At 47.8% G+C, this 25,304-nt stretch overlaps 1 protein-coding gene across 1 annotated transcript in view; it reads left to right on the top strand.

The window, feature by feature from the left end:
* Nucleotides 1–25,304, top strand: part of FRMD5 (FERM domain containing 5) — a 198,885-nt gene that overhangs the window by 91,950 nt on the left and 81,631 nt on the right. Inside the window, exons 5-6 of the mRNA XM_077472651.1 lie at nt 22,568–22,665; nt 24,094–24,217. Of these exons, the coding sequence (XP_077328777.1) occupies nt 22,568–22,665; nt 24,094–24,217 (222 nt within the window). The remainder of the gene's footprint in view (nt 1–22,567; nt 22,666–24,093; nt 24,218–25,304) is intronic.

Raw genomic sequence — 25,304 nt, 5'->3', positions numbered from 1 at the left:
GTATGGCAGAGTATGGCAGAGTATGGCAGAGTATGGCAGAGTATTGGCAGTGTATTGGCAGGGTATGGCAGAGTATTGGCAGGGTATTGCTGGGTAGGCTGTCAAAGAGCAGCGCTGTGGGCACTACAGATGCAGCCCACAGTGCTACATCCATCCGATCTCTCGCCCTCCACTGTACAGAACAGTACAGAGAGGGGAGAGAGGAACCGGCGTCATGTCATGACGCCGGTTTGTTTATAAGTGATTGCTCCATCATTTGACTGAGCGATCACATTGTAAACGGCCTGGGTGTAGAAAGATGGCCGCCGCTTCGGAGCTGGGCCGAAGCCGCGGCCTTTCCTAAGGCTGTGACCGCAGAGCGCTCCGCGGATCGCGGCGTGTGCCGATCCGAGTGGGGTGACCCGTTCGGATCACGGATCGGTGACGATCCGTTGCACCCCCTAGTGAGGAACACGAATAGTTAATGTTATCAGGCACAAGTTCTTATCTATATTCAGCAGTTCCCAAAATGTAATCATTGTCCCGATGTCCACTTCTATACCGATCTGCCGGTGGATGTATTTGCCGGGAACCGCAGCCCAAGGATTACTCCGCCGGGACTGTTTGATGATTTTCGGGCTCAGGCAGGGCAATCCTTGTGCTGTGGTTTCCAGCAATTACATCAGTATAGAAGTGGAGGTCAGGACAATGATTACTGCTGAATAAAGATAAGAAATTGTGTCTGATAACATTAACTAGTCATGTTCCTCACCCGGCCACCAGCTGAGCGGATGGAGCCCCGGAGCCCAGTCCAGGGCTGGACTGGGACAGAAATTTGGCCCTGGACTTCATCAAGACTGGCCCCCTTACATCAGAGTGTCCCATCACCCGCCACTTACAACAGAGTGTCCCATCACCCGCCACTTACATCAGAGTGTCCCATCAGCAGCCCCCTTACATCAGAGTGTCCCATCACCAGCCCCCTTACATCAGAGTGTCCCATCAGCACCCCCTTACATCAGAGTGTCCCATCAGCAGCCCCCTTACATCAGAGTGTCCCATCACCAGCCCCCTTACATCAGAGTGTCCCATCAGCAGCCCCCTTACATCAGAGTGTCCCATCAGCAGCCCCCTTACATCAGAGTGTGCCATCAACAGCCCCCTTACATCAGAGTGTCCCATCAGCAGCCCCCTTACATCAGAGTGTCCCATCAGCAGCCCCCTTACATCAGAGTCTCCCATCACCAGCCCCCTTACATCAGAGTGTCCCATCAGCAGCCCCCTTACATCAGAGTGTCCCATCAGCAGCCCCCTTACATCAGAGTGTCCCATCAGCAGCCCCCTTACATCAGAGTGTCCCATCACCAGCCCCCTTACATCAGAGTGTCCCATCACCAGCCCCCTTACATCAGAGTGTCCCATCACCAGCCCCCTTACATCAGAGTGTCCCATCAGCAGCCCCCTTACATCAGAGTGTCCCATCAGCAGCCCCCTTACATCAGAGTGTCCCATCAGCAGCCCCCTTACATCAGAGTGTCCCATCACCAGCCCCCTTACATCAGAGTGTCCCATCACCAGCCCCCTTACATCAGAGTGTCCCATCACCAGCCCCCTTACATCAGAGTGTCCCATCAGCAGCCCCCTTACATCAGAGTGTCCCATCAGCAGCCCCCTTACATCAGAGTGTCCCATCAGCAGCCCCCTTACATCAGAGTGTCCCATCAGCAGCCCCCTTACATCAGAGTGTCCCATCAGCAGCCCCCTTACATCAGAGTGTCCCATTAGCAGCCCCTTTACATCAGAGTGTCTCATCACCAGCCCCCTTACATCAGAGTGTCCCATCAGCAGCCCCCTTACATTAGAGTGTCCCATTAGCAGCCCCCTTACATCAGAGTGTCTCATCACCAGCCCCCTTACATCAGAGTGTCCCATCACCAGCCCCCTTACATCAGAGTGTCCCATTAGCAGCCCCCTTACATCAGAGTGTCTCATCACCAGCCCCCTTACATCAGAGTGTCCCATCAGCAGCCCCCTTACATCAGAGTGTCCCATCACCAGCCCCCTTACATCAGAGTGTCCCATCAGCAGCCCCCTTACATCAGAGTGTCCCATTAGCAGCCCCCTTACATCAGAGTGTGTCATCAGCAGCCCCCTTACATCAGAGTGTCCCATCAGCAGCCCCCTTACATCAGAGTGTCTCATCACCAGCCCCCTTACATCAGAGTGTCCCATCACCAGCCCCCTTACATCAGAGTGTCCCATCAGCAGCCCCCTTACATCAGAGTGTCCCATCACCCGCCACTTACAACAGTGTCCCATCAGCAGCCCCCTTACATCAGAGTGTCCCATCAGCAGCCTCCTTACATCAGAGTGTCCCATTAGTAGCCCCCTTACATCAGAGTGTCTCATCACCAGCCCCCTTACATCAGAGTGTCCCATCACCAGCCCCCTTACATCAGAGTGTCCCATTAGCAGCCCCCTTACATCAGAGTGTCCCATCAGCAGCCCCCTTACATCAGAGTGCCCCATCACCAGCCCCCTTACATCAGAGTGTCCCATCAGCAGCCCCCTTACATCAGAGTGTCCCATCACCCGCCACTTACAACAGTGTCCCATCACCAGCCCCCTTACATCAGAGTGTCCCATCACCCGCCACTTAAAACAGTGTCCCATCAGCAGCCCCCTTACATCAGAGTGTCCCATTAGCAGCCCCCTTACATCAGAGTGTCCCATCAGCAGCCCCCTTACATCAGAGTGTCCCATTAGCAGCCCCCTTACATCAGAGTGTGTCATCACCAGCCCCCTTACATCAGAGTGTGTCATCACCAGCCCCCTTACATCAGAGTGTCCCATTAGCAGCCCCCTTACATCAGAGTGTGTCATCACCAGCCCCCTTACATCAGAGTGTCTCATCAGCAGCCCCCTTACATCAGAGTGTCCCATCACCAGCCCCCTTACATCAGAGTGTCCCATCACCAGCCCCCTTACATCAGAGTGTCCCATCACCAGCCCCCTTACATCAGAGTGTCCCATTAGCAGCCCCCTTACATCAGAGTGTCCCATTAGCAGCCCCCTTACATCAGAGTGTCCCATCAGCAGCCCCCTTACATCAGAGTGCCCCATCACCAGCCCCCTTACATCAGAGTGTCCCATCAGCAGCCCCCTTACATCAGAGTGTCCCATCACCCGCCACTTACAACAGTGTCCCATCACCAGCCCCCTTACATCAGAGTGTCCCATCACCCGCCACTTAAAACAGTGTCCCATCAGCAGCCCCCTTACATCAGAGTGTCCCATCAGCAGCCCCCTTACATCAGAGTGTCCCATCAGCAGCCCCCTTACATCAGAGTGTCCCATCAGCAGCCCCCTTACATCAGAGTGTCCCATCAGCAGCCCCCTTACATCAGAGTGTCCCATCAGCAGCCCCCTTACATCAGAGTGTCCCATCAGCAGCCCCCTTACATCAGAGTGTCCCATCACCCGCCACTTACAACAGTGTCCCATCACCAGCCCCCTTACATCAGAGTGTCCCATCACCCGCCACTTAAAACAGTGTCCCATCAGCAGCCCCCTTACATCAGAGTGTCCCATTAGCAGCCCCCTTACATCAGAGTGTCCCATTAGCAGCCCCCTTACATCAGAGTGTCCCATTAGCAGCCCCCTTACATCAGAGTGTCCCATTAGCAGCCCCCTTACATCAGAGTGTCCCATCAGCAGCCCCCTTACATCAGAGTGTCCCATCAGCAGCCCCCTTACATCAGAGTGTCCCATCAGCAGCCCCCTTACATCAGAGTGTCCCATCAGCAGCCCCCTTACATCAGAGTGTCCCATCAGCAGCCCCCTTACATCAGAGTGTCCCATCAGCAGCCCCCTTACATCAGAGTGCCCCATCACCAGCCCCCTTACATCAGAGTGTCCCATCAGCAGCCCCCTTACATCAGAGTGTCCCATCACCCGCCACTTACAACAGTGTCCCATCACCAGCCCCCTTACATCAGAGTGTCCCATCACCCGCCACTTAAAACAGTGTCCCATCACCCGCCCCCTTACATCAGAGTGTCCCATTAGCAGCCCCCTTACATCAGAGTGTCCCATTAGCAGCCCCCTTACATCAGAGTGTCCCATTAGCAGCCCCCTTACATCAGAGTGTCCCATTAGCAGCCCCCTTACATCAGAGTGTCCCATTAGCAGCCCCCTTACATCAGAGTGTGTCATCACCAGCCCCCTTACATCAGAGTGTGTCATCACCAGCCCCCTTACATCAGAGTGTCCCATTAGCAGCCCCCTTACATCAGAGTGTGTCATCACCAGCCCCCTTACATCAGAGTGTCTCATCAGCAGCCCCCTTACATCAGTGTCCCATCACCAGCCCCCTTACATCAGAGTGTCCCATCACCAGCCCCCTTACATCAGAGTGTCCCATCACCAGCCCCCTTACATCAGAGTGTCCCATTAGCAGCCCCCTTACATCAGAGTGTCCCATCAGCAGCCCCCTTACATCAGAGTGCCCCATCACCAGCCCCCTTACATCAGAGTGTCCCATCAGCAGCCCCCTTACATCAGAGTGTCCCATCACCCGCCACTTACAACAGTGTCCCATCACCAGCCCCCTTACATCAGAGTGTCCCATCACCCGCCACTTAAAACAGTGTCCCATCAGCAGCCCCCTTACATCAGAGTGTCCCATCAGCAGCCCCCTTACATCAGAGTGTCCCATCAGCAGCCCCCTTACATCAGAGTGTCCCATCAGCAGCCCCCTTACATCAGAGTGTCCCATCACCAGCCCCCTTACAACAGTGTCCCATCACCAGCCCCCTTACATCAGAGTGTCCCATCACCCGCCACTTAAAACAGTGTCCCATCAGCAGCCCCCTTACATCAGAGTGTCCCATTAGCAGCCCCCTTACATCAGAGTGTCCCATTAGCAGCCCCCTTACATCAGAGTGTCCCATGAGCAGCCCCCTTACATCAGAGTGTCCCATCAGCAGCCCCCTTACATCAGAGTGTCCCATCACCCGCCACTTACAACAGTGTCCCATCACCAGCCCCCTTACATCAGAGTGTCCCATCACCCGCCACTTACAACAGTGTCCCATCAGCAGCCCCCTTACATCAGAGTGTCCCATCACCCGCCACTTACAACAGTGTCCCATCAGCAGCCCCCTTACATCAGAGTGTCCCATTAGTAGCCCCCTTACATCAGAGTGTCTCATCACCAGCCCCCTTACATCAGAGTGTCCCATTAGTAGCCCCCTTACATCAGAGTGTCTCATCACCAGCCCCCTTACATCAGAGTGTCCCATGAGCAGCCCCCTTACATCAGAGTGTCCCATCAGCAGCCCCCTTACATCAGAGTGTCCCATCACCAGCCCCCTTACATCAGAGTGTCCCATTAGTAGCCCCCTTACATCAGAGTGTCTCATCACCAGCCCCCTTACATCAGAGTGTCCCATGAGCAGCCCCCTTACATCAGAGTGTCCCATCAGCAGCCCCCTTACATCAGAGTGTCCCATCAGCAGCCCCCTTACATCAGAGTGTCCCATCACCCGCCACTTACAACAGTGTCCCATCACCAGCCCCCTTACATCAGAGTGTCCCATCACCCGCCACTTACAACAGTGTCCCATCAGCAGCCCCCTTACATCAGAGTGTCTCATCACCAGCCCCCTTACATCAGAGTGTCCCATGAGCAGCCCCCTTACATCAGAGTGTCCCATCAGCAGCCCCCTTACATCAGAGTGTCCCATCAGCAGCCCCCTTACATCAGAGTGTCCCATCACCCGCCACTTACAACAGTGTCCCATCACCAGCCCCCTTACATCAGAGTGTCCCATCACCCGCCACTTACAACAGTGTCCCATCAGCAGCCCCCTTACATCAGAGTGTCTCATCACCAGCCCCCTTACATCAGAGTGTCCCATCACCAGCCCCCTTACATCAGAGTGTCCCATCAGCACCCCCTTACATCAGAGTGTCCCATCAGCAGCCCCCTTACATCAGAGTGTCCCATGAGCAGCCCCCTTACATCAGAGTGTCTCATCACCAGCCCCCTTACATCAGAGTGTCCCATCAGCACCCCCTTACATCAGAGTGTCCCATCAGCACCCCCTTACATCAGAGTGTCCCATCAGCACCCCCTTACATCAGAGTGTCCCATCAGCAGCCCCCTTACATTAGAGTGTCCCATCACCAGCCCCTTTACATCAGAGTGTCCCATCACTGGCCCCCTTACATCAGAGTGTCCCATCACCAGCCCCCTTACATCAGAGTGTCCCATCAGCAGCCCCCTTACATCAGAGTGTCTCATCACCAGCCCCCTTACATCAGAGTGTCCCATCACCAGCCCCCTTACATCAGAGTGTCTCATCACCAGCCCCCTTACATCAGAGTGTCCCATCACCAGCCCCCTTACATCAGAGTGTCCCATCAGCAGCCCCCTTACATCAGAGTGTCCCATTAGCAGCCCCCTTACATCAGAGTGTCTCATCACCAGCCCCCTTACATCAGAGTGTCCCATTAGCAGCCCCCTTACATCAGAGTGTCCTATCAGCAGCCCCCTTACATCAGAGTGTCCCATCAGCAGCCCCCTTACATCAGAGTGTCCCATTAGCAGCCCCCTTACATCAGAGTGTCCCATTAGCAGCCCCCTTACATCAGAGTGTCCCATCAGCAGCCCCCTTACATCAGAGTGTCCCATCAGCAGCCCCCTTACATCAGAGTGTCCCATCAGCAGCCCCCTTACATCAGAGTGTCCCATCAGCAGCCCCCTTACATCAGAGTGTCTCATCACCAGCCCCCTTACATCATAGTGTCCCATCAGCAGCCCCCTTACATCAGAGTGTCCCATCAGCAGCCCCCTTACATCAGAGTGTCCCATCAGCAGCCCCCTTACATCAGAGTGTCCCAATACCGCCCCCCTTACATCAGAGTGTCCCATCAGCAGCCCCCTTACATCAGAGTGTCCCATTACTGGCCCCCTTACATCAGAGTGTCCCATTACCAGCCCCCTTACATCAGAGTGTCCCATCACCAACCCCCTTACATCAGAGTGTCCCATCAGTAGCCCCCTTACATCAGAGTGTCCCATTACCGCCCCCTTACATCAGAGTGTCCCATCAGCACCCCCTTACATCAGTGTCCCATCAGCAGCCCCCTTACATCAGTGTCCCATTACCGGCCCCCTTACATCAGAGTGTCCCATCACCAGCCCCCTTACATCAGATTGTCCCATCAGCAGCCCCCTTACATCAGAGTGTCCCATCAGCAGCCCCCTTACATCAGAGTGTCCCATCAGCAGCCCCCTTACATCAGAGTGTCCCATCACCAACCCCCTTACATCAGAGTGTCCCATCACCAACCCCCTTACATCAGAGTGTCCCATCAGCAGCCCCTTACATCAGAGTGTCCCATTAGCAGCCCCCTTACATCAGAGTGTCCCATCACCAACCTCCTTACATCAGAGTGTCCCATCACCAACCCCCTTACATCAGAGTGTCCCATCAGCAGCCCCCTTACATCAGAATAGCCCACTGAGCCATCGGCCCACCGGGAAACTCCCAGTAGTCCCGATGGCCAGTACATGCCTGGCCCAGTCTGGTCTGGATCACCACAAGTGGGAAGCACTTGAGCCACAAGCATTTAGAAAAAGTGATCCAGGCAGCTGCAGAGACATCTAATCTCTTGTAAGGTAATAAGAAGGTCCACAACCCAACCCCCGGCCACCGCTGGCCGACGTTTCCAGGCTCTCCGGTTTCCTCTGGGAGCCCGGGACCAAAGAAAACGTTTTCAGGGTGCGAAGCGTGAGAAGCTTGGGGAACGTCCATTCTCTGATCCCATCTCCAATGAAAGTACCTGGAAGTGGCAAGAATTCAGGGCCGCCATTCCCCCGGCTGCTGTGGAAGCAGCAAAACACGCACATATATGTAATCAGCAATTAAACGTCATGTGAGGTTTTTTTTTTTTTTTTTTTTTTACATAGTGAGAGGCCGGGGACATCATTCATGTTCAACTCTAAATTAAAAACCTGCAATGGCCTTCAAAGTGTCGCCTATGGAAATTGCTTTGAGTACCATGGCTTCTCAGCATTTCACGGGGGCTCCAGTTTTTAGGCTTGGCATGTTTGGTATCTATTTACGGGACACAACACCATCTTTTATATTTTACAAAAAAAATAAAAAATGGGTATTAAATAGTGTTTGTGTGAACTAAAATACATTTTTAGTGTTTGTATGACGTCATGGGTTTTTCATACAACTAGACCCTCAGATATGCCTACTTGGTCTTCCAAACATTTATCGGCAAACCTTCTTGAATGAGGTGTCCTTTATTGCCAGAAAGCTGATAGCTAAGATGTGGATTCAAGCTGGGGTGTCAACCTCACCATAATAGAAATCTGAGCAGCAGGGGCGTTGCTAGGTGGAAAAAGGACCAGGGGCTTCAGCCCAGAGTCCAAGCCGGAAACGGGGGGGGGGGGGGGGGGGGGGGTGTTGTACGCGACGCAGGGGCCGTGACACTGACGGTAGTGACTTACATACACTAACCTACCTACACTGATGGCATTGACCTACCTACACTCACCTGCCTGACCTACATACACTGGACGTATACATTCACTAACGGTAGTGACCTACCTACACTGACCTACCTACACTACACTGGCATTAACACACACTAACACACACACTGACCTACCTACACTGACCTACCTACACTGACATTAACAAACACTGACCTACCTACACTGACATTAACACACACTGACTTACCGACACTGACCTACCTACAGTGACATTTACATACACTGATCTACCTACACTGACATTTACATACACTGACCTACCTACACTGACATTTACATACACTGACCTACCTACACTGACATTAACACACACTGACCTACCGACACTGACATACCTACACTGACATTTACATACACTGACCTACCTACACTGACATTAACACACACTGACCTACCGACACTGACCTACCTACACTGACATTAACACACACTGACCTACCGACACTGACCTACCTACACTGACATTAACATCATACACTGACCTGTCTGAGCCGTGCTGTCACAGCAGCCAGTCCTCAGAGGAGGAGCCGAGGAGGAGAGGAGAGCAGCTCGCCCGAGTGCCAAGCAGGGATGTGGCGCGGCAGCCTCTTTGTAATTCCTGCCTTCTGGAGCCAACAGCGCCTATGATGGACGTCACACATCCCGGCATTGGACCAGTGGGACGTCCATCATAGACGTGCAGGCTCCAGAAGGCTGCTCTGGTACTCGGCCACGCTCGGCAGCGCTCGGGATCAGATCTCGCCTACCCTGCAGAGCTGACACTCGGGGCTATAGGGGGACACATTCGGGGCTTCAGCCCCCCCAGCCATCCCCTCCCGACGCCCCTGCTGAGCAGTGGTGGCCGCTCAATAAGGGGCGCAGGAGCACCACCCCCCTAATTTTCATGTAGGGCGCCAGACACATGGATTGCAGTAGGATTTTTTCATTTTGAAGCACGTTATTAGAGGCTCTAATTGGCTTCAAAAATAGTGGGCTCGGGGCGAAGAGCACTGCGCCCTGAGCCCACCCAGGTGTGTGACAATAGCAAATTACTATTCACTATTGTCTTCCTGCTTATCCTCCTGGCCAATCAGGAAGTGGTTCTTAAGACCCAATTGGCCGAGAGGAGAAGTGACCTTATTGGCTGGTAGGAGAAGCAGGGGGGAAGCCACCCATGCTGCCCGTGAAGTCGCTGTGGAGTAGAAGCAGAGGGGAAGCCACCCATGTTGCCCGTGAAGCTGCCCATGCCGCCCCTGAAAGGCCAACGTGGAGTAGAAGCAGGGAGAAGGCTACCCATGCCGCCGCCCGTGAAGCCGCCATGAAGTAGAAGCATGGAGGAAGCCGACTGCGACCTGGATGGGGCAAGTAGTGCTGGATTATCGAGCGGTGGTTGCAGACAGGGGGCAGGACCAGCCACCACTGAAGCTGAGATTAATAAATTGCTTCTGTACAAGAAACTGTTCAATGACCATAGAGGTTACCCCAAAACATTTCAGAAAACTTGGGGTATATGTCAGGCAGAATCTTCTGCTGGCTTTCCAGCTCCCTGATTTTGAACATTGGGTCTTATGTGTTTGGGTCAGGCTCAGAGACCAGTAGCTATAGCAGTAAAGAGGCTCCCACCAACCAAAGGTCACTCTGGCACATGACATGCACTCACCCGAGGCACAAGGTCTGAGGACTAACCCATATTCACTAGCGCTTCTGATGGTGGATATGGGTTTTGCTGCGTGTTAGTAACCATGCTGGTGTCATGTGACTCGTTAGTGTTACAAGGTCCCAGGTGTGAATGGGGAGCAGGTGTGTTTTGGTGTTATCGCTCTCACTCTCTCATACTGGTCACTGGAAGTACAACACGGCACCTCACGGCAAAGAACTCTCTGAGGATCTGAAAAAAAAGAATTTTTCCTCTACATAAAGATGGCCTAGGCTATAAGAAGATTGCCAAGACCCTGAAACTGAGCTGCAGAACAGTGGCCAAGACCATACAGCAGTATAACAGGACGGGTTCCACTCAGAACAGGCCTCGCCATGGTCCACCAAAGAAGTTGAGGTCACGTGCTCAGCGTCATATCCAGAGGTTGTCTTTGGGAAATAGACGTATGAGTGCTGCCAGCATTGCTGCAGAGGTTGTAGCAATGCTGGCTACAGACCATACGCCGCACACTGCATCAAATTGGTCTGCATGACTGTCATCCCAGAAGGAAGCCTCTTCTAAAGATGAGGCAGAAGAAAACCCGCAAAAAGTTTGCTGAAGACAAGCAGACTAAGGAGATGGATTACTGGAACCATGTCCTGTGGTCTGATGAGACCAAGATAAACGTATTTGGTGTCAGATGGTGACAAGCGTGTGTGGGGGCAACCAGATGAGGAGGACAAAGAGAAGTGTGTCTTGTCTACAGTCAGGCATGGTGGTGGGAGTGTCATGGTCTGGGGCTACATGAGAGCTGCCGGCACTGGGGGGCTACAGATCATTGAGGGAACCATGAATGCCAACATGTACTGTGACATACTGAAGCAGAGCATGATCCCCTCCCTTCAGAGACTGGGCCGCAGGGCAGTATTCCAACATGATAACCCCCCCAAACACACCTCCAAGACCACCACTGCCTTGCTAAAGAAGCTGAGGGTAAAGGTGACGGACTGGCCAAGCATGTCTCCAGACCTAAACCCTATTGATCATCTGTGGGGCATCCTCAGAAGGAAGGTGGAGGAGCGCAAGGTCTCCAACATCCAGCAGTTCCGTGATTTTGTCATGGAGGAGGGGAAGAGTGCTGGAAAATAAAATTGGTGGCCACACAAAATATTGACACTTTGGGCCCAATTTGGACATTTTCACTTAGGGGTGTACTGACTTTTGTTTGCCAGCGGTTTGGACATTAATGGCTGTGTGTTGAGTTATTTTGAGGGGACAGGAAATTTACACTGTTATACAAGCTGTACACTCACTACTTTACATTGTAGACAAGTGTCATTTCTTCAGTGTTGTCACATGAAAAGATAGAAGAAAAGATTTACAAAAATGTGAGGGGTGTACTTACTATTGTGAGATACTGTAGGTCTTTGTTTTTGTCAGCATTGATGTTGTTACTTCATAACCATTTCAATACTAATACTTAAAACATAAAAATAATAAAAAATCATTTTAGTGTATTTTTTCCTGAAATTATAGATTTGATAAACGTTTTCACAAATATTGTGCAGGAAAAAAAATTGCAATTGCCCCCATTTTATTCTACAAGGCCTCTGCTTTCGGGAAAATATAGAATTGTTTGGATGTTTTAACCAGTTCCCTCCCGGGCTATAGCAGATTAATGGCTGGGCAGGCCGCTCCTCATTCATATGACATCCTCCCAGTCATGCCGTTTGCGTGCGTGATCAGTGGTGAAGAGTCATTGTCATTGACTCTTTACCATGTGATCAGCTGTGTCCAATCACAGCTGATCCCATATAAATAAATGCCGGTCATTGGCATTTCCTTTTCCTTAGTACAGTCACTGTGTGAGGAAAGGAATGCTGATAACCGGCTTTCCTGTGACAGCAGCCATTTACACTGATGATCAGTGCTCTGATTATCAGTGTAGCCCCATCAGTGCCAATCATTGTCCATCAGTGCAACATATCAGTGCCAATCAGTGCAGCATCCTTAGGGTTCTACCTCATCAGTGCCGTCTCATCAGTGCCCATCAGTGCTGCCTCATCAGTGTCCATCAGTGCCACCTCATCACCACCCATCAGTGCAGCTCATCGGCGCCCATCAGTGCCACCTCATCGTCGCCCATCAGGGCAGCCTCATCGGCGCCCATCAGTGCCGCTTCATCGGCGCCCATCAGTGCAGTCTCATCGGTGCCCATCAGTGCCACCTCATCGGCGCCCATCAGTGCAGCCTCATCAGTGCTGCCTCATCAGCGCCCATCAGTGCAGCTTCATCAGTGCCCATCAGTGCAGCCTCATCAGTGCCCATCAGTGCCGTCTCATCAGTGCAGCCTCATCAGTGCCCATCAGTGCTGCCTCATCAGCGCCCATCAGGGCAGCCTCATCGGCGCCCATCAGTGCCGCCTCATCGGCGCCCATCAGTGCAGCCTCATCGGCGCCCATCAGTGCCACCTCATTGGCGCCCATCAGTGCCGCCTCATCAGTGCCCATCAGTGCTACCTCATCAGTGCCCATCAGTGCCGCCTCATCAGTGCCGTCTCATCAGCGCCCATCAGTGCAGCCTCATCAGCACACGTCGGTGAAGGAGAAAAATTACTTATTTGGAAAATTTTGTAACAAAAACAATGAAAACTTTTTTTTAAATTAGTTTTATCTATTTGTTTGTTTAGCAAAAAAAAAAAAACTGCGGTGATTAAAACCCACTAAAAGAATGCTGTCTCCAAAAAATAATAAAAATGTCATATGTGTACTTTGTTACGACCGCTAAATATATCATTCAAAGTGCGACAGCTCTGAAAGCTGAAAATTGGCCTGGGCAGGAAGGGGGTGAAAATGGCAAGCGGTTAAGCAATGTGTGCAAAAAAATTCAAAAATTGCCCTGGATGCAAAATAGTTACAATAAAAAAAAAAGAAAGAAACAAAATCCGTTTAGTTCTCTGCGTTTGAATAATTTGATAATAATGTTGATACAAAAGAAAACAAATGAGAGCTGAGCGATGCCGAGCCCGACTCCCCGCAACGCGCCGGAGACTCTATAAAAGATGTCTGGAGGGAAAAGGACGGCAATCTAATTACAGTTAATGATTTACTTTGGAGGATAGAAAATGAATGTGAGCCTCGGGCAGATCCCGATCTCCCGGACACTTTATTTTATACGGATCACCTACAGTAAGTCATTTCCTTCTCTCCGTGGAAAACTTGCGGCTTGAGTGTCTGCCAGGTATTAATTCTCCCCGAGTCTCAATCTTCCCGTCTTGTATCTCGCTAACCAACAAATCCTTTCCTCGTTATACCGGTGTTTTATTTCATTCTGGACCGTCGCTAACAGTTTGCCGGATGATGTCATCGCTAAGAAGGGATCGGACGTCGTCTAAACTGTACAGCTTTATTTATACAAATCTTACATTCCCCGGGGGACGGGGGGGAAGATTCCATTAACTTCTCAACTCCTAAGTGCGGCAAACGTTCGACTGATAATTTGTTAAATACTCAACAATGGCCATTAGGGGCACAGGCTTTTCTCTTACATTTAACGCCGATGGCCTGGTATAAACGCTCCTTACTGTTACTCCTTCTAAATTAGGGCTGAAACGATTAATCGATATTATCGATAATAATCGATAAGGAAAATCGTTGTCAACGTTTTTTTTCATTATCGATTAGTTGGTCCGTTAGAATCCTCCTGTGTACAAGGAGGCACCGCCGCCGTATGTGACCAGGCACGCCCGCGCCGTGCGTCCGCGCCTCTCCTCCTCGGTGACGTCAGCTCCCCACTGATATTCTCAGCCCCGCCCACTGCTGCCTCGAGGCAATAGAGAGAGAGGGGTGAGGAGCAGCCGTGAGAGCCGTGCTGCACACTGAGAATTGATAAGGTGGTGGCTAATGGCTATACAACTCAGTCAGTACAGTACATTCATTTCTATGACAAGTGCCCCATGATCCTAAGTATTTCTGAGGGGGTGCCCCATCATTGGTGTTTTAGGGGGGAATAGTGCCCCATCATTGGTTTTCCTGGGAGGGGGGGAAATAGTGCACCATTTGTGTTCTTGGGAGGGTGAGAATAGTGCCCCATCATTAGTGTTCCTGGGAGGATCAGTGCCCCATCATTGGTCTTCCTGGGTGTAATAGTGCCTCATTATCAGTGTTCCCGGAAGGAATAGTGCCCCATCATTGGTGTTCCCAGGAGGAATAGTGCCCCTGGTGTTCCTGAGAGAAATAGTGCCCCTGGTGTTCCCAGAATGAATAGTGCCCCATCATTGGTATTCCCGGGAGCAATAGTGTCCCATCATTGGTGTTCCCGGGATGAATAGTGCCCCATCATTGGTGTTCCCATGAGGAATAGTACCCCATCATTGGTGTTCCTGGGAGGAAAAGTGCCCCTGGTGTTCCCGGGAGGAATAGTGCTCCATCATTGTGCCCCATCTTTGGTGTTCCCGGGAGGAATAGTGCCCCATCATTGGTGTTCCCAGGAGGAATAGTGCCATAATCATTGGTGTTCCTGGGAGGAATAGTGCCCCATCATTGGTATTCCCGGAAAGGAATAGTGCCCCATCATTGGTGTTCCCAGGAGGAATAGTGCCCCTGGTGTTCCCGGGAGGATTAGTACCCCTGGTGTTCCTGGGAGGAATAGTGTTCCATCATTGGTGCTCCTGGGAGGAATAGTGCCCCATCATTGGTGTTCCCAGGAGGAATAGTGCCCCATCATTGGTGTTCCTGGAGGAATAGTGCCCCATCATTGGTATTCCTGGGAGGAATAGTGCCCCATCATTGGTGTTCCCAGGAGGAATAGTGCTCCATCATTGGTATTCCTGGGAGGAATAGTACCCCATCATTGGTGTTCCTGGGAGGAATAGTGCCCCATCATTGGTATTCCCGGGAGGAATAGTGCCCCATCATTGGTGTTCCCGCGAGGAATAGTGCCCCATCATTGGTGTTGTTCCTGGGAGGAATAGTGCCCCATCATTGGGGTTGTTCCCGGGAGGAATAGTGCCCCATCATTGGTGTTCCTGGGAGGAATAGTGCCCCATCATTGGTATTCCCGGGAGGAATAGTGCCCCATCATTGGTATTCCCGGGAGGAATAGTGCCCCATCATTGGTATTCCCGAGAGGAATAGTGCCCCATCATTGGTGTTCCTGGGAGGAATAGTGCGCCATCATTGGGGTTGTTCCCGGGAGGAATAGTGCCCCATCATTGATATTCCCGGGAGGAATAGTGCCCCATCATTGATATTCCCGGGAGGAATAGTGCCCCATAATTTTCATTATTACTATAAACTAAAAAATTGCATATTACGTTTTTTTAAATGATTTTAGCCAATGAATCGATTAATCTAAACAATAATCGGCCAACTAAGGCCCCTTTCACACTACCGTTCCGTTCCGGTGCGCCTGTCAGTTTTTCAGGTGGACCTGAACGGGTGCTCCATAGAGCTCTATGGAGCGTCGGATGTCTGCGGTGACATGTCCGCTGACATCCGATCCGCTCCGATCCGAAAAAGTGTGACGGAGGAAAAAGCTATTTTTCCATCCGTCATTGGATCGGGTGACAACGGACACTGCGGTCCATCGTCACCCGATCTCCCATGGGGGAGAGCGGCGCTGTGACAGGTCCGTCCCTGCGCAGTGTGCAGAGACAGACCTGTCATCTTCCTGCTCAGCGGAGATCCCTCCAATGATCCCCACTGAGCAAGCGGATATCCACGGGGCGGATCAGCACTGATCCGCCCCGTGTGATCGATTATAAAAATAATTGTTATTTGCAGCCCTATTCTAAATACTGCGGCAGTTTGTATTCCGCTGTACTGAGAGCGCCTCCCATAGGATGAATGAAACTCACCAAAGGAAATCACTTGTAGCAACAGCCAATCACCAGGAAGGACGTTGCCATACCGAGACATCGTCGGCTCACAGACGCAGTCCCACATCCTAAATACTTTAGATAATCCGAGACAGTACCTTCCGCCCACAAGCACCCAGATACAGCGAGGGGGAAAAAGTATTTAACCCCCTGCTGATTTTGTAGGTTTGCCCGCTGACAAAGAAACGATCAGTCTATCATTTTATTGGTCGGTTTATTTTAACAGTTAGAGTCAAAATACCACCAAAAATATGCAGAAAAACGCATTTAAAAAAAGTTATAAATTGATTTCCATTTTAAATGAGTGAAATAAGTATTTGACCCCTTCACAAAAGATGACTTAGTAGTTGGTGGCAGAACCCTTGTTGGCGATCACAGAGGTCGGACGTTTCTTGGAGTTGGTCACCAGGTTTGCACACATCTCAGGAGGGATTTTGTCCTCTTTGCAGATCCTCTCCAAGTCATTAAGGTTTCGAAGCTGAAGTTTGGTAACCCGAACCTTCAGCTCCCTCCACTTATTTTCTATGGGATTAAGGTCTGGAGATTGGCTAGGCCACTCCGGGATCTTAATGTGCTTCTTCTTGAGCCGCTCCTTTGTTATCTTGGCTGTGTGTTTTGGGTCATTGTCATGCTGGAATATCCATCCATGACCCATTTGCAATGCCCTGGCTGAGGGAAGGAGGTCCTCACCCAAGATTTGAGGGTACATGGTCCCCGTCCATCGTCCCTTTTGATGCAGTGAAGTTGTCCTGTCCCCTTAGCAGAAAAACACCCCCAAAGCATAATGTTTCCTGGTGGGGGATGGTAGAAGAAATACAAAGATGAGGCGATCAAAAAAATGTTGTAAAGGGGTACCACATCCCAGTATTGTATATAAACAAGGAATGAGAAGAAAGGGGAAAAGACGGGGCTGGAGGACAACCAACCTCAGGGATTTTTAAACGGTACCCAGGTAAACTCAAATCAGATAAATACCCATATAAATTAAAATAATTTTTAAATTTTATTAACAAAATAAAGAATACAATTTAAGCACAAAGCGAAATTGACATCAAACTATAGATATTGGATCAATGGATATATATACAGGAAAGGTGTAAATCCTAAAATCATAAGATGTTACCAGTCCTACGTATAGAATATTGCTGCTGTTTTCTACATGTTTCGCTCTCGTGAGCTTCCTCAGGACAATGCAGCTTACATTAAAAACTATGAAAAATAGAATAAAGAGAATTTTATGTAAGAAAAATTATTTTGGTTGGTGAAATATAAAAAAAACATATATATGGGTATAGTACATACATAAAAGTTAAACTAAAGGACATGGTGAGGGGATGGTGTTCTTGGGGTCATAGGCAGCATTCCTCCTCCTCCAAACACGCCGAGTTGAGTTGATGCCAAAGACCTCGATTTTGGTCTCATCTGACCACAACACTTTCCCCCGGTTCTCCTCGGAATCATTCTGATGTTGATTAGCAAACTTCAGACGGACCTCTACATGGGCTTTCTTGAGCAGGAGGACCTTGCGGGCGCTGCAGGATTTCAGTCCTTCACAGTGTAATGTGTTACCAATTGTATTCGTGGTGACTATGGTCCCAGCTGAGATCATTGACAAGATTCTCCCGTGTAGTTCTGGGTGATTCCTCTCCGTTCTCATGACCAATGAAACTCCACAAGATGAGATCTTCCATGGAGCCCCAGACTGAGTGAGACTGACAGTTATTTTGTGTTTCTTCCATTTGAGAATAATCACACTAACTGTTGTCACCTCTCACCAAGCTGCTTGGCGATGGTCTTGTAGCCCATTCCAGCCTTGTGTGGGGCTACAATCTTGTCCCCGACATCCTTGGACAGCTCTTTGGTCTTGGCCGTGGTGGAGAGATTGGAATCTGATTGATTGATTGCTTCTGTGGACAGGTGTTTTTTTTTTTTGTGTTTTTTTATATACAGGCAACAAGCTGAGATTAGGAGCACTCCCTTTTAAGAGAGTGCTCCTAATCTCAGCTTGTTACCCGTATAGACGACACCTGGGAGCCAGAAATCTTGCCGATTAAAATGCAAATCAGTTGAAATGCGTTTTTCTGGATATTTTTGTTATTCTGTCACTGTTAAAATAAACTGACTGTTAAAATTATAGACCCTTCATTAATTTGTCAGTGGGCAAACCTAAAAAAAAAAAATCATCAGGGGATCAAATACTTTTTTTTCCCTCACTGTATTGCACACCCCACCACCTCTTCCTCCCCATGTCCCATCGCCTTTCAAGCAGAGTTCCAGTCCCCCAAATCATTTTGGATTTTTAAACACTCCGCCGGGATTGTGTACACTTATACTGCAACATTTTCAGGGGTCTCAAACAGGCGGCCCTCCAGCTGTTGCAAAACTACAAGTCCCATGAGGCATTGCAAGGTTGACAGTTACAACCATGGCTCCCAGAGGCAGAGGCATGATGGGACTTGTAGTTTTGCAACATCTGGAGGGCCGCCAGTTTGAGACCCCCTGATTTAGATAATGTCACATATGTGGTCCTTTTTAGTTTACGTTTAATTTCTGGAAAACTAAAGAGATCTCGGAAGCAGGCAGGTCCTGTCTCTGTTGTGGGCATCTGAAGCCCTCTTCTCTTCATTTCCGGTATTCGGTGCAGCTGGCTACCCAGCATGCACCTCCCGATCTCTCTTCCTGACAGGTTGCCATAGCAATGGCGGCACCAGAGGAATCTCCCGTTGCTATAGCAACCTGTCAATCAGGACATCCCCAGTCCTCCCCATTTCATTTCCGATCCAGAAACCGTGCCAGATTTTGGCATTAGGCGATTCACATGGACTCCTGGGATAAACGAGGCCGATATCCCAGGAGTCCACGGGTATCGCCTTGTGACGTTATCGCCTAGGCAGCCGAAGCCGGAGCTGGAAGTGCTCAATACTACATGGGAAAAATAGGTATTAAAAAAAAACTATTTGCCATTTTAAATATAGAGGAGGATGGGCAAATGAATTGATCCCAAATTAAAAAAACGGGTGGAAGGCTCATCCTCACCCATCTCAACCAGGGGTTTTTAACGAATAAAAAAATGAAAAGTGGGGCGTGCAAAATGATTCGGCCCCCTTGCGTTAATACTTTGTAGAGCCACCTTTTGCTGCGATTACAGCTGCAAGTCGCTTGTGGTGTCTCTATCAGTTTTGCACATCGAGAGACTGAAATTCTTGCCCATTCTTCCTTGCAAAACAGCTGGAGCTCAGTGAGGTTGGATGGAGAGCGTTTGTGAACAGCAGTTTTCAGCTCTTTCCACAGATTCTCGATTGGATTCAGGTCTGGACTTTGACTTGGCCATTCTAACACCTGGATACGTTTATTTGTGAACCATTCCTTTGTAGATTTTGCTGTATGTTTGGGATCATTGTCTTGTTGGACGATAAATCTTCGTCCCAGTTTCAGGTCTTTTGCAGACTCCAACAGGTTTTCATCCAGAATGGTCCTGTATTTGGCTGCATCCATCTTCCCCTCAATTTTAACCATCTTCCCTGTCCCTGCTGAAGAAAAGCAGGCCCAAACCATGATGCTGCCACCACCATGTATGACAGTGGGGATGGTGTGTTGAGGGTGATGAGCTGTGTTGCTTTTACGCCAAACATATCGTTTTGCATTGTGGGCAAAAAGTTGGATTTTGGTTTCATCTGACCAGAGCACCTTCTTCCACATGTTTGGTGTGTCTCCCAGGTGGCTTATGGCAAACTTTAGACGAGACTTTTTATGGATATCTTTGAGAAATGGCTTTCTTCTTGCCACTCTTCCATAAAGGCCAGATTTGTGCAGTGTACGACTGATTGTTGTCCTATGGACAGACTCTCCCACCTCAGCTGTAGTTCTCTGCAGTTCATCCAGAGTGATCATGGGCCTCTTGGCTGCATCTCTGATCAGTCTTCTCCTTGTCTGAGCTGAAAGTTTAGAGGGACGGCCAGGTCTTGGTAGATTTGCAGTGGTCTGATACTCCTTCCATTTCAAAATGATCGCTTGCACAGTGCCCCTTGGGATGTTTAAAGCTTGGGAAATCTTTTTGTATCCAAATCCGGCTTTAAACTTCTCCACAACAGTATTACGGACCTGCCTGGTGTGTTCCTTGGTCTTCATGATGCTCTCTGCGCTTTCAACAGAACCCTGAAACTATCACAGAGCAGGTGCATTTATACAGAGACTTGATTACACACAGGTGGATTCTATTTATCACCATCAGTCATTTAGGACAACATTGGATCATTCAGAGATCCTCGCTGAACTTCTGGAGTGAGTTTGCTGCACTGAAAGTAAAGGGGCCGAATAATTTTGCACGCACCACTTTTCAGTTTTTTATTTGCTAAAAAAGTTTAAAATATCCAATAGATTTCGTTCCACTTCACAATTGTGTCCCACTTGTTGGTGATTCTTCACAAAAAATTAAAATTTTATATCTTTATCTTTGAAGCCTGAAATGTGGCAAAAGGTTGAAAAGTTCAAGGGGGCCGAATACTTTCGCAAGGCACTGTACTGGATCTGGCAACTTATATACTGTATTTTGTCATTGGATTTGTTGAGCCGCTCATCTCCTACTTGTCCTTATTGAAAATTATAAATAAAGAATAATAAAAAAAAAAGCCCACAAAGTATTGACATGGAGTTTTATAGATAGGCAACTCCTATCCTCATAATGATTAGTGGTTCCAAATCAATAATAACTACTGCAGTAGGGAACAGACACAAAAGATATACTCCGCATCTTTCCAAATAACTTTCCTGCTTTATTATGATGCAATTGAAGGTTTTTATACACATGATTACGTAGGTATGACATTAATATTACAATTGTACTTTTATGGTAACAAGAGGCGTAACATTGGCAGGCCAATTCTAATCAGGACTTGAAAGAATGTAAACATGTTCTGAAAACATTATTAATGCCGTGTGCACAGTGAGGGCAATACATACAAAATAGAATACAATTACATACAAAACTTACACATTTCCTTTACAGTATTGTGTGATGTGACCCACAACAAAAAAGTTCAATTCCAAATTCCGTCGGTAGCAGCAGAGGCGATCGGAATCTTCTCCCTGTTAGGTATGGAGATGAGTGAGGGGAAAATGGCCCCCCCACCCGTCTCCATAACATTGCAAGGCAGAAGTGACGTCAAAACGTCACTTCTGCCCATAGCTCTTAGCCCTTGTACACACGGTCGGACATTCCGATGGAAAATGTCCGACCGGACCGCGTTGTGGGATAATCCGACCGTGTGTGGGCTCCATCGGACTGTTTCCGTGGGATTATCCGACCGACAGAGTTTTGGAGCTGGATTGTAAAATTTCCCGACAACATGATCCGATGGGACTTTGTCCGATCGTTTGTAGAGAATTCCGATCGGACAAAGTGCCACGCAAGCTCAGATCAAATTCCTAGACCAAAGCTATTGGCTACTAGCCTGAACGTAGTCCCGTCGTAACGAAAAAACGTCATCACGTTACGAACGATCGGATTTTCCGACAACTTTGTCCGACCGTGTGTATGCAACACCAGTTTCGGACAAAAAATCCGATGGATTTGGTTGTCGGAATGTCCGACCTGTGTGTACAAGGGCTTAAGGGACTTTTTTTTTTTTTTTTTTTTTTTCAAATGACATTTCATTTTTTATTTTTATTTTTATTGCATTTTAGTGTAAATATGAGATCTGAGGTCTTTTTGACCCCCATATCTCATATTTAAGAGGTCCTGTCATGCTTTTTTTCTATTACAAGGGTTACATTCCTTGTAATAGGAATAAAAATTACACAATTTTTTTTTTTAAAGAACAGTGTAAAAATAACAAATAAAAGGTAAAATAAGTAAGAAAAAAAAAACATTTAAATGCGCCCTATCCTGCCGATCTCGCATGCAGAACGCATACGTGAGTAGCGCCCGCATATATGAAAACGGTGTTCACGCCACACATGTGAGGTATCGCCGCGATCAGTAGAGCGAGAGCAATAATTCTAGTACTCCTCTGTAACTCAAAACATGCAACCCGTAGATTTTTTTTAAACGTCGCCTATGGAAATTTTTAAGGGTAAAAGTTTGTCGCCATTCCACGAGCGGGGGGCGCAATTTTGAAGCGTGAAAATGTTGGATATCAGTTTACTCGGCGGAACATTATCTTTCACGATATAAAAAAAAAAAATTGGGCTAATGTCTTTTTTTCTCATTCAAATTGTGTTTTTTTTCTTTCTTTTTCCAAATAAAGTGCGCTTGTAATACCACTGCGCAAATACAGTGTGACAGAAAGTATTGCAAAGACCGATATTTTATTCTCTAGGGTGTTAAAATATATATATATATAATATAATATAATGTTTGAGGGTTCTACGTAATTTTCTAGCAAAAAAAAAAACAGTTTTTAATTGTAAATCCCAAATCTCAGAAAGAGGCTCGGTCTTTAATTGGGTAAAGAACGTATTGGTGTCACCCCCCTGCCTGCTGATTGGACAATCACCTGGATATCTGTCTCCCACACAGGTATATGGTTTTTCTGCAAGTGAAGAGAGATTTGTACCACGGACGGTTACTGTGCAAGACATCTGATGCGGCTTTGCTGGCGGCGTACATATTACAAGGTATGTCCTGATGACAGGCTGTCACTGGCTCCTCATTTATGATTTATTGAGTCCCTCTCGCTTCATTGGCTAATGCAGCCGTGTCTTTTACCTCCTATGACATTTCCATTACTTCCTCTGCTATCCACACGTTTGTCTTAAGAGTTTCCGAATTAAAAAAAAAAAAAAATGTCTGTGTTCTGTATCAACCTATCAGCTACTCCCTTTCATCTCCTCTTCTACCTCTGAAAACAAAAGAGGAGAAGCTAATTAATTGTAGACTAATGGTGCACTAACAAAAAATTAGTTTGTTTTCGTTTCATTCTTTTTTTTTTCTTCTTTTTTTTTTTTGGAAATTCAGAATTCGGAAATTCATAAATTCGGAAAATCCAAAAATTAGAATTTTCGATTTTCCTAATTTTCAAGTTTCCGGAATTTTCTAATTTCTGAATTTCGAATTTTCTAATTTCCGAATTTTCGCAATACTAAAATTCGGAAAAAAGAAAATCTGTACTATTCGAAATAATACCTAGAATTTTAATAGTTATTATTCGTTAGTTATTGGAATTTCCTTTCAAACTTGGCTGTAACGAATGCAAATTTATCTGAAGTTATGAATTATCCGAAATAATTCATCTGAACAAATGGAACGGAACAAATTAATAATAAATAATAGAAATAAAAAGGTTTTATTATTATTGTTATTTATTATTATTATTATTATTATTATTAGATCGTTATGTTCCATTCTTTTAGATACGGCATTTGTTATTTCAGATAATTTGTAACTTCTGATACATTCGTACTCAATCAATAACAACATTTGAAAGGAAATTCCAATACCTATAATTTAATTAGTTATTATTAGTTTGTTATTTCAGATTTTCGGGGTTTTCAAATTTTCGGATTTTCATTCTTTTGAATCTTCAGATTTTCATTCTAATTTTTCGAATTTCCTCATTTTGAATTTTCCAATTTCCGAATTCCAAATTTCCAAAATTTCGGAAATTCAAAAATTCAAACATTTCGGAAATTCAGAAATTCGAAATTCAAAAATTTCCCAAACTCGGAAATTTATCGGAATTAACGAATTTGTCAACATTTGTTAAAAAACTAATTGCACGTGTCTAATTAATTGTTATGGGCAACCCTTGGGGCAGAGATGTAACTAGAACCTTCAGGGCCCTGGTGCAATAAACAATAAAGGGCCCCCCTGAAACCCCCCCTCACTTTCCTCTGATCTCAGGGCCCTTTACTCCCATCGGGGGGGGGGGAGGGGGCCTTTATTACGGTCCCGCAGTGAGACCCTTACATGTGTTCTTGGGTAAGGTTGCCCCCTTCTCTTTAAGCCAAAGGCGAAAAAAGCATGGTCTTATTGCAGGATTGCTCCAACGTGAGGAAACTGAACTGTTTATGTGTAATTCTAACCCATCTGTGCCTCTCCTGTAGCAGAGATCGGTGATTATGATCCCGGCAAACACCCCGAGGGATATAGTTCCAAGTTCCAGTTCCTCCCTAAACACTCCGAGAAGCTGGAGAGACGGATTGCTGAGATTCACAGGAACGAGCTCAGGTGAGCAACGCGCTCTGTGTAACTGACCTAATAATGCCCCGCCCCCGGCTCTGTGCTTCCCCCCCAACACCACTTTCTGAAGTTTTTATGTCACTTACATAGTAGTTTAGGGTCCTGTTCTTCTTTGCCTACTATATATATATATATTGGTCACCATTGATGCAGAGAGCAGTGTGCTGTAGAGTGTGAATGAAGTGACACCCTGCACTCACTGTATGTGCTCCGTCCTCCATGGGAAGTGATGCTGGGGGCCAATAAACATGCAAGACTGAGGACATCTTGTGGTAAAGAAGAGGTACTGCCAAGGGCAGGTCTAGATTGACCTTCAGGAATTCAGCTACTTTGTAAAAAGTGAAGGAATACTAATGCCCGGTACACACGGTTGGACTTTCCAACGGAAAATGTGCGATCGGATCGCGTTGTCGGAAATTTCCGATCGCGTGTGTGGGCTCTATCCGACTTTTTCCATCGGAATTTCTGACACACACAAAGATCTGGATCTAAAATTTTCCAACAACAAAATCCGATCGTTTAAATTCCGATCGCGTGTAGACAATTCCGACGCACAAAGTGCCGCGCGTGCTCGGAATAAGTTATGAGCCGAACGCTATTGGCTACTGGCCCTCTTTATAGTCCCGTCGTACGCGTTGTACGTCACCTCGTTCCGAACGATCGGATTTTCCGACAACTTTCTGTGACCGTGTTTTTTCCAAGATGAGTTTGGGCCAAAATCCGTCGGAATAGATTGATTTCGTTGTCGGATTTTGTCATCGGAATGTCCGGCCGTGTGTACAGGGCATATGAGTGAGAGACATCCTTTTCATATGCAGACTGAAATTCATCCCTTTTGATCTGCAGATGAATAAAACAGAGTAGGTACAAAAGTAACAATGTTACTTTGTATCTTTCTATCTCCTGTCTGATCAATGTTTATAAACATTGTTACTTTGTATCTTTCTATCTCACATCTGATCAGTGTTTATAAACAATGTTACTTTGTAGCTATCTCCTGTCAGATCAATGTTTATAAACAACCTTACTTTGTATCTCTTTATCTCCAGTCTGAACAATGTTTATAAACAACGTT

Source organism: Lithobates pipiens, unplaced genomic scaffold (genome assembly GCF_037356315.1).
Source record: "Lithobates pipiens isolate NorthernLeopardFrog02 unplaced genomic scaffold, aLitPip1_a1.2 Scaffold_8, whole genome shotgun sequence".
Taxonomy (NCBI): Eukaryota; Metazoa; Chordata; class Amphibia; order Anura; family Ranidae; genus Lithobates; species Lithobates pipiens.
The sequence above is the reverse complement of the archived record's forward strand: the minus strand, read 5'-3'. Positions and strand labels throughout refer to the sequence as shown.